The sequence below is a fragment of the Mustela putorius genome, unplaced genomic scaffold (assembly GCF_011764305.1).
Source record: "Mustela putorius furo isolate JIRA1106 unplaced genomic scaffold, ASM1176430v1.1 tig00000407_pilon_pilon_pilon, whole genome shotgun sequence".
Lineage (NCBI taxonomy): Eukaryota > Metazoa > Chordata > Mammalia > Carnivora > Mustelidae > Mustela > Mustela putorius.
In genome coordinates, this window is record NW_025421373.1 from 13,677,178 (window position 1) to 13,691,837 (window position 14,660).

A 14,660-nucleotide genomic window follows, 5' to 3' on the forward strand; every position below is an offset into this window, starting at 1 on the left:
GGGAAGAGATCTAGAAAGCTGTAAATACATCCCATATGGGAGAAGGTATGGGAAATGTGAAGAAGGGTAGTTTGGATAGTGCAGGATTTACAGAACTCAGCATGCTTTAGCCAATGCATGCATTATATGTACGTATATCTGGAGCTATGTATCATTTAGAAACTGTACATGTTTTTCCCATTACTTGAACTGCTTTGTGTTACTGCAATGGTATAGTATATGTATAAGGGGCTACAAATTCTCTAGTCATTATGAATAAAATTAGGACTTTGAGAAAGGAGTTGGCATAGTGCACGTGGGGATTTTTAGCCTTATGGGTAATTCTCAAAGATTCATGTATGCATTTATTTTTTATTTTTATTTAAAAAAAATTTTTTTTCCATGTATGCATTTAAATCACAAATTTAATCTTGGGGAACCAGAACTGTAATCATGAGGGAGGAAGGGGAAGAGAGAAACTCTCTTTAGGATAAAAGGTTCCTATTAATTGAGGGCCAAACATCCTACTGAGTCAAATAATGGTCCATCCAACCTTTAATGCCTTTTGAGAGTGGCATTAATGGGTGATTTTAGAGGAGCAAAGTAGTCTATAATCTTCAGTGGAATATTGAGCAATCAATAGATCATGGCAGCACCCAGTCAAAATGGATGCCAACCATATCTGTGCCAGGGATCAACTACTTAGTGGCTGGATCATGGGAAGATCTATGGTTTCCTGGTGAAGGGATCTGGACAGCAGAGAAGAAGTCACTAAGAGAGCTCAGGATAGCAGCTACTTAACACACATTGCATACACATTTCAATAGTCAGTTTTTTTTTTTTAATCACTTGCTATGGATATATTGCTGATGAACTAGAGTCACCTATCCTTACACCACTAGCTTTCCTTAAAACGCTCATTATGAGTGGGTGGGCTATGGATGTATCCAAAGCCTTCTCAAACTTCTGAATATTTTTGGTTAACAAAACCCTTCTGTAGTAAATTTCACAGATTTAACATCCATTGTATAAATGCGTTCTTTCTGGTAATTGGTTTCAAAACTATTCTTCAAGCTTCCAATAGTTGCCCTCAGATCTAAACCTTTATCTTCACATTCTGGATCTAATGGCTACATCTACATTCCACTCAGCCATTGCCAGCAAGATTGTTTACATAGGTCCTCTTTTTTTAACTTTTGACATGACCTTATGCATGTAGCTATGAAGTGTAGCCACCCATGTGCCACCCTCTCATATCCTGGGTGTGGGGGCCACAGAGGGAGGATCCTGACACCAGCATTCCTATCTGACTTTCAGGAAAAGTTGGCAAAGCTGAAGTCAGGAAGCAGGAGCAAGAGGAGAGAAACAATAGACCTAAGGTCTGCAGTCGATTTTCTTATGGAATTTGAAATCTGCTGTTTAGCTATAAATACTTTACTTTTCATTGTATTCCAGAGTACACAAAAATGGTATGAATTTTATTCATCTGAGTTCCAATTTTAACATCAAATTGACTATTTGGAGAAGAGGTTAGTGACCAATGGCTGAAGGCAGAAAGCAGGGCCCAACCTCACCTGCTGCCTGTTTTTGTATGTAACATGTGATTGGAACACAGCCATGCCCACTTGTTGATAGACTGTCTATGGCAGCTTTGAAGGTACAGGGCCAGATTTGGGCAGTTGCTATAAAGAACGTATGGCCAAAAAGCCTAAAATATTTACTGTCTGGACCTTTACTGGAAAAGTTGGCAGAAATCAGATTTAGAGAGTTCAAAATGGTGGTAATAAGCAAGAGAATACATATGATTAAGTAGTATATTCAAGCAAGCTAATAAGCAAAAGAATACCTATGATTAAGTAGTATATTCAAGTACATTCATTCATAATCTAATAAAATGTAAATATCTGAATGAAGGGAGTGTTGCCACTGGTTAAAACATTTCCAATCTTCCCTTTGGAATTACCTTTGGAACCATTCAATGGACCACCCAAGAAAGTCTGTCACATTATCTCTAGTTATTTCCTTGACATAATATCTTACTCTTAATATTCTCATCTTAGTAAATGATACTGAAGATCTTTTAAATCTGTCACTCCTTTTCAGCTGCTGGTTCTGATTACAGGTGTGCACTTATTAATAGCTGATATTTACAAGTATCTGCCTTTTCTTCTTTTCCCAGTTGCTTTCACATCATCCTTCTTTATCACAGTGTAGGGACCAGAGCACCAACAGCAATTGGATCAGGTACATTGTCAAGATGATTATAGCTTGAAAGCTATAATTTCATACATGAATGGCTTGGCAATTGGTACCATAACACCTTTGTCTCCCTATACTTAACATAAGGTGGGACTTCTCTGTCATGGCTTTGACTAGTAGTCAACTAGAATGACTTTATCTCGTCAAGTCATTTTTTTACTGGAGACTGGACATCTTCTAGTGTACATTACCACTGTCACAGCGGAACTTATTCTTGCAGTCGACCTCTTCAATTTTGCAGAGCTTAGATGGAATGCATGGTCGAAAAGTCACCAGGGGCTCAGTACATGGTTGTCCTCCAAACTGACCAGGGCGCAAGATGGATCTAACCTTAAACTGAAAGGAAAGTAGAGAAAGGTGAGGAACTTGGAAGCAGGGTCAAAGCCAAAATGTATCTAAGAAAACTGGACTTCTTAATCATCACAGTGACTCTTCCTCCAGCAATGTTTCCTAAATTAACTAATGAGTTTTCCAATTCTATTTTTTTCCCCAATACATTTTTTAAATTTTTTATTTTTTATAAACAGATAATATATTTTTATTCCCAGGGGTACAGGTCTGTGAATCGTCAGGTTTACACACTTCACAGCACTCACCAAAGCACATACCCTCCCCAATGTCCATAACCCCACCCCCCTTCTTCCTAACCCCCTCCCCCCAGCAACCCTCAGTTTGTTTTGTGAGATTAAGAGTCACTTATGGTTTGTCTCCCTCCCAATCCCATCTTGTAGCCATCAAAAGAAACGAAATCTTGCCATTTGCGACAACGTGGATGGAACTAGAGCGTATCATGCTTAGCGAAATAAGTCAAGCAGAGAAAGACAACTATCATATGATCTCCCTGGTATGAGGAAGTGGTGACCAATTCTATTTTTGTGTGCCCTTAGAGAAGTCAGCACCTCTCTGGGCCTCAGTTTCCTAAACTGTAAAAAGAGAAAGCAGGACAATAGATTTCTAAGACTTCATACACTAAAACCATAAGAGAATAAATTAAATCAAATGCACAAATATTTGCTGAGTATCCTGCATGCAGTATATCTTTCAAGTAGTAACAATAGCACTTTTAAAGATTTATTTACTTATTTGAGAGAGAGAGAGAAAGCACAAGCATAGAGAGCAGAGGGAGATGGAGAGCGAATTTCAAGCAGACTCTGTGAATGCAGAGCCTGACGTGGGCCTGAAGCCCATGACCTTGAGATCATGACCTGACCTGAAACCAAGAGTCAGAGACTTAACCGACTGCACCACCCAGGTGCCCCACAATAGCACTTTCATATTCAGAGGGAGTGTGAAGTGATCGATTTGAAAGGATCTGGGGGTTCTTCTATGTGAGGAAGTCAGCATGGAAACCAGGGTTCACATATTCTCCACATTTTAAAGGATTTTAAAATATGAGTAGTAAAACAGGGAGTCAGAGAAGGATAGGAATAGGACAGGATCAAAAAGTACTGGCTTTGAAGTCAGAAAAATCCAAGTTCAAAATATAGCACTCTGTTCATCAGAGGTATATTCTTGGGAAAATTACTGATTCCCCAATGAGTTCTAAATTCCCCATCTGTCAATGGGGTAGGAGAACACACTCTGATGTGAAGTTTGAATGAGATGATATAAGGGCTTAGAACAGTTTCGCTCTGAGTGGGTGCTCCATAAATCAGTTCTTCTTTTCCCCCTAATGTGTGAATGCTCAGCACTGCTGTGACTATGGTTTATGTGGGCCAATGCCCTTACAGGATTGAGTTAAGGTGAGTAAACATTACAGCTTGGAACAATAAACAAATCGAGGGACTTTCCTGTGGGGAGAGGGAAATCAGAGGAAGGGTCAGGAATCCGTCATTTGATTAATGTCTTTACTTTTTGTCTGATTTTAAACCTTGGACTGAAATCCCCATTTTCTAGCATCTGCTTTTACTTTCTGAGCTCCTTTCTGAGCTCCTTTTGGAGCTCATATGATAGTAAAACATGTAATTGAGTCCTCTTCCCCCTACTCCCAACAACAACAACAAAAAATTGCTAAATGGGATTTTCCCTCAGTGGAAGCTGGGATTGTTTATTTTCAGAAATTGAAGAAATTGAGCATTCCTGCCAAGTTTTCCAAGTCTTTCATTGTGATTAGGATTTCCTGAAGATGCCCATGGGTGGCCTACCTGCTTTTCAACACAAGGATCACAGTCTGACCACGGTCCATAATCTCCCAGGAGGCAGTTGATAGGACAGTGTTGCCAGTTACATTCTCTGGTCTCCAGTTTTTTGCAAATCTGGTCACAATAGTTATTCATATAGTACTCATCAACCACTATTTTTCTGTCATAGTAAGGAGAAAGCTGTTTAGAATGAATATATTCACTGTGGTTCCAGCCCCATAAGAAAAATATCATTGAATATTAACCATAATGAGTAAAAGCAAGTTTTTCTTTTATTATTATTATTATTATTATTATTAACATATAATGTATTATTTGCTTCAGGGGTACAGGTCTGTGATTCATCAGTCTCACACAAGTCACAGCACTGTCCATAGCACATACCCTCCCCCATGTCCATCACCCAGCCACCCCATCCAACCCGCCCTCCTTCATTCCAGCAGCCCTCAGTTAATTTCCTGAGATTGAGTCTCTTATGGTTTGGTCCCTCTCTGATTTCGTCTTGTTTCATTTTTCCCTCCCTTCCCCTATGATCCTCTGTCTTGTTTCTCAAATTCCTCATACAGTGAGATTATACGATAATTGTCTTTCTTTGATTGACTTATTTTGCTTAGCATAATACCCTCTAGTTCCATCCACATCATTGCAAATAGGAAGATTTTATTTTTTTATTTTTTTAAAAGATTTTATTTATTTATTTGACAGACAGAGATCACAAGTAGGCAGAGAGGCAGGAAGAGAGAGAGAGGAGGAAGCAGGCTCCTCGCAGAGCAGACAGCTCAATGTGGGACTCGATCCCAGGACCCTGGGATAATGACCTGAGCTGGAGGCAGAGGCTTTAACCCACTGAGCCACCCAGGTGCCCAGGAAGATTTTATTTTTTGATTGCTGCATAATATTCCATTGTATATGTACCACATCTTTTTAGCCCATTCATTTGTTAGTGGACATCTAGGCTCAGAAAGAAGGTTTTCATGGGAAATCAGGCAGGTTGGTGTCTGTGCAGTTTTTACCACTTAATGGAACTTGGGACTGGATTCATAATTTGTGGGGCACAGGGCAAAATGAACATGAGGGGTCTCTTGTTAAAAAATTATTAAAAATTTTAAGACACTACTGGCAGAGCATTGAGCCAAGCATGGAGCCCTTCTCGGTGTGGTCTTATGTGACTGCATAGGTCACATATCCAGAAACTGGCCCTCAGGGAATTCCTGGAAGGGACTGGATAGAAAAGAAAAGGAAAAAAATTCCTGCAAATTTCTTAAAATATGACAACACTGTTTGATAAGTATCATGATTAAGACAGAGTTGGAGTATTATGGGGCCAAAGATTCAAAGAGAAAATAATAGAGGAGATACATCTTGAAAAATTCATGTGACTCTTCTAGGCACCAAAGGGAAGAGCACGTGAAAGGGAAGGGGTGTGCCAAGATTAGAGGTGGAGGAGCATGACGTATTCCTGGTAGGGCTTATGGGATGGGCCTGGGCATTGCTGGCTAAGAGGAGCCAGAATGATTGCTGTGCTTTATCTGGTGAGCAGTAGAAAGCTATGGAGGTTCTTTTGAGGGAATGAGTCTGAAAATCTTTAACATACTTGGTGGATGGTTTATTGAGGGAGTCAGCTGGTGATTTTAATGAGACCATACTGAGCATGTAAAAATGGTTTTCTCTAAAAGGTCTCTAAAAAGCTATAATAATTAAAACACATTAAATATATGCTTTTATTCCCAAGGTATGTGAGCATCTCTATGCAACAGAGACATCTTACAGAGTTAAAGAAGCTATTGGGGGATAAGTAGTCTGAATCCATGAGAAGACTGAATTATTAAATGTTATCAAGTCAACACGTTCTCTTCCCTTCTTATACTTGCCAACAATCAAGCTAATAGCTAATAGTGCTGCTCAATTGAGGTCGTGTTAGACTCAGTTTAATGAGTAGAAAATTCTCTATAATTAACTCAGTAACTGTAGGCAAGCAGAGTTATACACTGCAAAAAGGCTTGAGTAGTAATTCTTAGTAAGTTAAATAGTCAACAGAAAATATTGCACATATTCTTAATTAAAGTTCTTTGAAGCTCCTTGATTTTATGGAGTGAACAAATGTAGACTGCATTTCAACCTTTTGTGGAAAAGATTTAAATTCCATCCAAATCAAATTCTGTGATTTCTTACTTTGATACACACACACACACACACACACACACACACACACACACACATTTCCCCTCCCCCCTTTGCTTAGTGTGGCATTTTTGATATTACTAAGTCTATTTGTGAGGTTTCCCATGACACAAAGACAATCTACAGAGCGTACGCCCACCTCTGTCTGCTCTGGATTCCATAATTGCAGCTTTTTGAGCAGCTGGACCACTGACTCCATGGGTAGTGGTCACAGTAACAGGGTTGGCACTTGTCAATCAGAGCACTCAGGAGGATGAAATATAAGACGGAGTGTCCAGCCGTGCCTTGAAAGCCTCTAAGCCCTGAAGAGGAATTATAGAATACATATCAAATGCTTGTTGAGAGTAGAATTTTACAAGTCATTCTCAGTTAAGAAATCAGACGTGATGTTAGGGAACAGTTGCATTTCCCTGCCTTCCTTAAGGCTGGTTAATACCTATAAATTTACATACCCATGACTACAAATCCTACTTTTACATATTTTTTTAGTGAATGTTCCCAGAGTTACAACTCTGTTCTAGTAAGTTTCTCCAAACTGTTTGTGATCGGCTATAAGACAAAGTACTACAGTATATGTTTGTAGCACGTTTCATTCCAAAATGGAAATTCTTATATAATCTTAACACTTTTCTTTTAAAAAAATTTAAAAAAAAAGATTTATGTATGTGAGAGAGAGCGAGAGAGAGAGAGCATGTGAGTGGGAGGAGGAGCACAGAGGGAGGGAGAGGGACAAGACGACTTTGCGCTCAGCGTGGAGCCCATTGACAGGCTACATGTGAGGCTCCATGTGGGACTTGACCTCATGACTCAAGATCATGATCTGACCTGAAATCAAGAGTTGGACACTCAACCAGCTGAGCCACCCAGGCACCCTTACCTTACATTTTTTGAAACAGTTGCTCATTTTCGTGGGCAATACCCTTGATTACACTGCAGTTTTTCATACTTTTCAGGGACTGGGGAAGAAGTTTGGAGCATTTTTCTGGAAACTCTATTTAGTTCCCTGGTATCCTAGAAACTGCTAACGAGAAAGTTCAATGCCCAAGTATCTCTGCTTATGGAGTCATAGAAGTTAGCATTGAAATGAACCTTGAGATCTCCAGGTTAAACCCCCTCATTTTATGAATGATGAAACTGGGGCTTAAGGTCGGGAAATAATGTTGAGGCTTCCTGACAACTAAGCGTCCAGGACTCTTCATTCTTGGATGAGGTGCATTCCTTCATTGAATTTCTGATCATACTAATGATTGCATTACTGCAGCATCTAGATGCCTTGAACTCTGCTCCAACTCCCCCCGCGCCCCCACACACAGGCCACAAGAGGGTTCATCCTGATGAAGCTGAATGCCAGAGAAAACTTTGACCAGCTGTTCTCCTCTGTGTGCGAAGGAACCTTGGGGATCTGTGAGCAATTAAAGGAATTTGCAAAACCACCTCTGTCCCCACTGTTGTTATTTTGATCCTTTTATCTCTAACAAAACATGCAACATGATTATATATAGAGAGAAAATGCTGCTGTAATTAATAGAGTAACCTTCATTTAAAGAGATAAAACACCATTCACTTAATTTTTTCTTCCTTTTTAAAAAAGATTTATTTATTTATTTTAGAGTGGCAGGGGCTGAGGGGAGCTGAGGGAGAGGGACATGGGGCTCCATCCCACAACCTTGAGATTATGACCTGAGCTAAAACCAAGAGTTGGACACTTAACTGACTGAGTTACCCAGAAGGCCCACCATTCACTTAATTTCTCTGTCTTAGTTTCGTTATCTATAAAACAGCAGTTACACTCTACCTTCTTCTAAGACTTTTGTTAGAGTTCAGTAAGAAAATTCATGCAAAGTGCTCAGAACCATCCTTGGCATGGAATCATCACTCAATAAAAATTAGTTTTACAAGTTAGTAATAACATTTAAGAGTGTTGCAGGTTTCGTTGTAGCTGTTGCTCATGCATTTTTCAAAATCAGGGGCTCCTCAATTGAAGTAAGAATCATATGAAGGCCAAAAAATATGTTTAGATATTAAATAAGGCTATTCACATTCAAAAAGATTGAGAAATAATGGTGTTAATTGCTTTTCATCTTACAAATAAAATCAGATCTCTGACCATTTTATTTGAAATTGCAATTTCCCACCAGTGATTCCTATGCCCTTTCCCTGCTTTATTTTTCTTTGTTATATATCCCCTCTTGATATACAAATGACTACTTAAGTTTAAATAAATAGCTCCTCTTCCCTCTTTCCTTCTTCATTAGAATATAAACACGGTGGTGCTTGATCTCTTTTGTCTGTTTTATTCATTTCAGCATTTAGAAGAATGAGAGCAGAGCATATAATGAATAAATATTTTTGAATTGAGTCTAGGAAATATTTTAGAAATGGGTTTTTATGACATAAGAATACCATAACATGAGTCCATAATGACAGCCACTTTTGTAATACTATTCTTAAAATGTCTGCCAAATTAAGGATATTTCATAGACTTTAGAAATTGTCTCCCACTTTTTTAGCAAGACTGATAGTTTGCAGTATAACTTAGCTTTGTTATAATAGTTGGCTGAAATTAAAAAAAAAAACTACATCTTTTGAGATTCAGATTTCTTTTTAAAGCACCTATAATTTAGTTAGTCCGCCTGTATTTCTTTGATAACATTTATTAAGTTCTAAACTGTATCAAGATGTATGAAGAAGAAAATTAAGATGGCTTATAATTTAATCAACCAGAAGATTTCGGCTGACATTCAAAAAAAGTTAAAATAACACATGCCTATATTTGAAGTTTTTTAAACAGAACACAAGGAAAAAATATAAGGCTGGAGTTCTCTTCTACTTGTAGCCAGAACACACATCATCACATAATCAGCGTAATACACTTTGAAGATCTTTCTGTATTGACAGGTGCATACTTATTTCATCCTTTTAATGGCTGCACAGTTTATACCATATGGGTGTATTACATTGGATTTAACTATTATTCTTATCTTAAACATTCAGTAGATGCACACACACTACAATAAACATCTTTGTATTATATCTTCCTATACTTTTGTTGTATATCCATGGGATCAGTATGTGCGTTCCCAGCAGTAGATGGCTTAGTCAAGGGATATGAAATTTAAAATATTAATAGGTATTGCCAAATAGACCTACTGAAATATGGCTCCCTCAAATGTTTCAGAGGGTAACTTTCTGATTATATTTTAACGATTTTATTTTTATTTATTTATTTGACAGACAGAGATCACAAGTAAGCAGAGAGGCAGGCAGAGAGAGTGGAGGAAGCAGGCTCCCTGCTGAGCAGAGAGCCCGATGTGGGGCTTGTTCCCAGGACCCTAGGATCTGAGCCAAAAGCAGAGGCTTTAACCCACTGAACCACCCAGGCGCCCCTCTGATTATATTTTAATGTGATCATTTTATGTTTCATAGTTGTGGTTAAAAAAATGCTTCAGAAAAAATCTTCATTCAAACCAAGAGTATGAGATCAGATATAAAAATTGTTTCTCCAATATGCTCAGACTTAGCAGCATTTCTTCTTAGTAAGTCAGTGAGATTTTTGCACTTCCCTACCAACTCAGAGAAAAATGCTAGAATAAAAGCAACCCAAACCACTGAACATGTGACTGAATGTCCTTCAATTTAAATTGGAATTGACATATATTTGAGTATCCATTGTGTAATGCCACGAGTTGAGTGAGATGCAGAGAATAGAATCCGTTATCACTGCCTGGGGAGGGTAGACAGAAACCGAACATTCTTCCCAAGCTTTTTATCCAAGTTTTTTAATGCAACTCATAGATAAGCCACTACTTATCTATAAACTGCTACTGCCCTGGGCTATTTGAATCATAAAAATTAAAGATTGCCGCACTTGCCTGCTGATCCACGCTCACTGGTAACTCACCTTTCCTGGTTTTCCCGAGCAGAGCCATAGGACATGAGACAAACAGTGTCCAGAAAGAATTTAGCCTGTAATCAGACAGAATATAGTGTCTTAAACATCAGACCCAAGCTCCAGATTGGGTGATTTTTCACTGGCTTCGGGGTTGGTTCAGGAGTTGAGGCTCCTAGACAATGTGACGTTTCCTGGTAAACAGTCACTAGACCAACCACCTCCCTACCCTCTAACACCCCCAAACTGGGATCTTCTCATATAGGAACTTCTAACAAGGAAGCCTAAACTGGAGAGGGTTTTGTTGTTGTTGTTTATTTATTTATTTATTTATTTATTTTTCTGATTAGATTTTGAAGAGATTGTTTTTCCTCCAGGGTAGCTCCTTCAATTGTAAAGAAAACAAACTCTTGAAGTATTTTGCTGAACCACCATATCGATGATTAGGGGAACTTGAATTATAAGAGATTACCAGTTCTCAGTTCTCAGCAAACAATATCTGTTTCCATTTCCAAAAGCTTGAAAAGCATAGACGGACTTTATTTCAGCTAACAGCAAAAACTGCAAGAACAGAACCCTTACAAAATTATTCTGATCTCTTCTCTGGCTGTAAGTATTTTGAGGTAATTTAGAAAATGCTATAAATTAAAATGGTGACGTTAAAGCTTCTTGTTGGAGAAGATGTTAATAAAAGAACTCATTGGCATCTTCACCTTTTATAAGATTTGACTGTTAGGAGGAAAAATCATTTTACGTTAGAAGGATAATTTTCCTTCAAATAAAGGTAACTATTTCTCTAATTTTGTTATTACCATTACCCAGCATATAATATCAAATGTTTCCTTACTTATTAATTTTCAACATCTCTAGGCTTTTGGATATACCTACAATGACAGCCATTACCATACAATTTTCTTAGAAACATGAAACAGAATAGGAAGAATCTTCTGTTGGGGTGTCATCATGGAAGGGCAGTGATTGTGCAGCTCTTTTGGACCCTAAAGATCAGTGATATCACTGAACCGCTGAGGATAGATATGTGAGCATTTAGAGAATTCTAGTGTAGAGTGAAGTCCATTTCATTCTGATCTGTCACCGTCTGGTGTACTTGCCTCACAGGAACCATCTGTCTATAGGGCCGTTCAGCATAACTTACCCAACAGTTCAGAGGATGCTCTCATTTACCCCCAGCTGTAGGTACTTCCTTTCCATCTCCTTGTACATTTCTTGAATCTCTTTATTTCATATTATTTTTGTCTTCTGCACATGCCCCAGAATCTCAAGAAATGACATGTACTATTGTTAGGACAGGTCAGGGAGTGCAGGCACATGACTCATCTTTTGGTTAAAGGGTATGTTTGCTTTACTTGTTAGCTCTAGTTTAACTCATAGAAAAAACTTGATCTCAGCAAGGGAGTTCTCGGGCAGGATAATTCTTTAGGAAACATGAACCTTTAGTTCCTTTGAGATTTAAGCAAAGTAGTTATTTCTTTTTTTAAGAGAAAGGCAAATAAATTGCTATAGTCTGAGTTGTGTATTTTCATGCACAAAAGGGTAAGGTTGTTGGAAACATGATCTTCAGATTTGAAATATTAAGATTATGAATGAAATCACTATATCAGTCATTAAACAAAATCTTTGCTGCAGATGGCTGAAAAACCAAAAGGTTCCTCCTCACAATGAAAACGGTTTACATGATAATCCAAACAAGCTTTCCCCCTCCTATTGCTAACTAACACATGGCGCTATCTTAGAGATCTAACAATACCTAGAGTGTTGTCAAAATAAACACTCTGTGGAAACTCTGGGTTTCACAAATGATTACTTCAATCAGCAGTAACCCTGAAACTCCAAGTGAGGTACTATACAGGGTCCTCAGTTTTCAATGATTTTTCCCATTAAAGGGATTGTAATAGGTATTGCTCTCGAAAAGAAATATCTGACTCCATTTTTAAAAACCATTTAGAATAAATTGCTCAAAATTGGCTTCCCCCATAAGCCTGGGTGGCTCACTCATTAAGCATCTGCCTTCAGCTCAGGCCATGATATCAGAGTTCGAGCTTAGCATCCCGCTCCCTGCTTGCAGGAAGTCTGCTTCTCCCTCTCCCACACCCCCTGCTTGCATTCCCTCTCTCACTGTGTCTCTATCAAGTAAATAAATAAAATATTTTAAAAAAAAAATTGTTGGGGTGCCTCGGTGGCTCAGTTGGTCAAGCCACTGCCTTTGACTAGGGTCATGATCCTGGAGTTCCAATCCAGTCCCATTTCAGGCTTTCCCTACTCTGCAGTGAGCCTGCTTCTCCTTTTCCTTCTGCCTGCCACTCCCCTGGATTGTGCTCTCTCTCTTTCTCTCTCTCTGTCAAATAAATAAATAAAATCTTTAAAAAAAATTGTCTTCCCCTTTAAAAATGAAAGATAAAATATCTATCGATTCTTTTTTTTTTTTTTTTGAGAGAGAGAGAGAGAGAGAATGAAAGAGAAGGAGTGGGGGGAGGCAGAAGAAGAAGAGGGAGAGAGAGAGAGAGAGAATCTTAATTCCATGCCCAGCCCCCATGTGGAGTTCCATCTCAGACCCCTAAGATCATGACCTGAGCTAAAGTCAAGAGTAGGGACACTTAACCAGCTGAGCTACCCAGACACCCCCAAATATGTATTGATTCTTATTTTTTTCTGATTATAGAATATTCATTGAAGAAGATTTAGAAAATATGGAAAAGTGTAAAGAGGAAGATTAAAATCATTTTTAATAAGCAGACAATACTCACTTCAATATTCTAAGTAAATATTCCTTCTTTTCAATATTGTACTAGAGATCCTATAGTATTACTTACAGACAACATGATTCTATGTGTAGAAAATTCAAAAGAATCTATGGAGATATACTGAAGTTAATAAATGAATTTATAAGATTACTGGATGTGGTTTATTATAGAAATGTTTATTATAGAAAAAATGTTTCTATAAACGAGCAAAAGCAAATTTAAACTGGAAAGATTTAAAACAGCCTCAGCAAGTGTACTCTTTACATCTGATGATGATTATACTTCTATGAGAGGGTCACAGTATAGCTTGAGGTGGGCTAATATGGGTATTGTGCTAAGGTGAAGCAGGAAAAAAAATAGTGCAATGAAAAAAGAACACTATGGGAATAGAGAATGTGGAGACTTCTGTTTTCCTCTTGATTTTTTGGTAACCAACTATGTGTTCCTCAACAAATCCCTTTACTTTGCTGAAATTGTTTTCTCTTTTGAAAGTAAGTATTCTTCAAACTTATTTCAAAAAATATTAATTATATCTCTAATATGGAAAACAGCTAAAATAAATATTCCTCAAATAACTTATATTTTCACTATGTGGTGGGAAATAACTATCCGAGCAGGTCTAAAGACTCTTGGAAGTACAGCAGGGATACCCCTGCTCCAAGGTGATATGCTTTAACATGCATGGCAGTAACTTATCCCACACAAGTCAGCTGGAACCAGAATATAGGTACCTGGTTCAGTCTGTTCTCTTTCTCCTGTACTGTGTTGAGACTTTAAATATTGAGATCTCAGGCTAAGAAGGAAAACAGAGTGGTGTGCCGAAGACCACTGTTGAAGACACTGGTACCACGGGTGTGGTACAGGAGTTTCACTGTTCAGTGTCTGGGAAGATAAACAGGAGAAAAAAATATATGGTGCTGTGCAAGGAAAATACCCCATTTAAGTATATACACTTCTTTATCTAGTTGGTTCTTTGAGGCCCTAAAATTAAATACATTTTTCTTATGGTCATTTGGAGCAAAGGACAAATGCCAGCATTCATAACCTAGAGAGAGAAAAGTCAGAAGGAAATAGGATGAGCTTATGTAGGGTTGTTAAGTAATGTGGACAGAGAAATGAGAAGGTCATGTGTCATGGCACAGGAAAGCACAGGTGGTGAGAGATAAATGGGGTAAGGAGGAATGCTTGAGATGGAGTGCCAATAGCTGTGATTCAAATACTAGAGCTGACCTGGCATCAACAGAGAAGCTGGTAGCTTCTCAATGATGTTCATGGGTTCTCCATCTTGAGTCCCTATGGATGCCTAAATGACACATCCCACTCAAGGTTTTTTTCTAGAGTGGTGATTGGCGAACTAGAGCCAGGGAGGCGGATCTAGCTTGCTACCTATTTTGCAGATGAAGTTTTATTGGAATAGAGTCACACAATTAATCATTGTTGAAAGCTACC

At 38.3% G+C, this 14,660-nt stretch overlaps 1 protein-coding gene across 1 annotated transcript in view; it reads right to left on the minus strand.

Annotated features, from left to right (window-relative positions):
• The window catches only part of C6 (complement C6), a 60,876-nt gene extending 49,120 nt beyond the window's left edge, over positions 1-11,756 (minus strand). Inside the window, exons 1-5 of the mRNA XM_045079511.1 lie at positions 11,606-11,756; positions 10,462-10,526; positions 6,700-6,862; positions 4,383-4,539; positions 2,430-2,574 (exon numbers count right to left, since the gene is read on the minus strand). Of these exons, the coding sequence (XP_044935446.1) occupies positions 2,430-2,574; positions 4,383-4,539; positions 6,700-6,862; positions 10,462-10,489 (493 nt within the window). The 5' untranslated portion in view covers positions 10,490-10,526; positions 11,606-11,756. The remainder of the gene's footprint in view (positions 1-2,429; positions 2,575-4,382; positions 4,540-6,699; positions 6,863-10,461; positions 10,527-11,605) is intronic.
• Between the last annotated feature and the right edge of the window lie 2,904 nt (positions 11,757-14,660).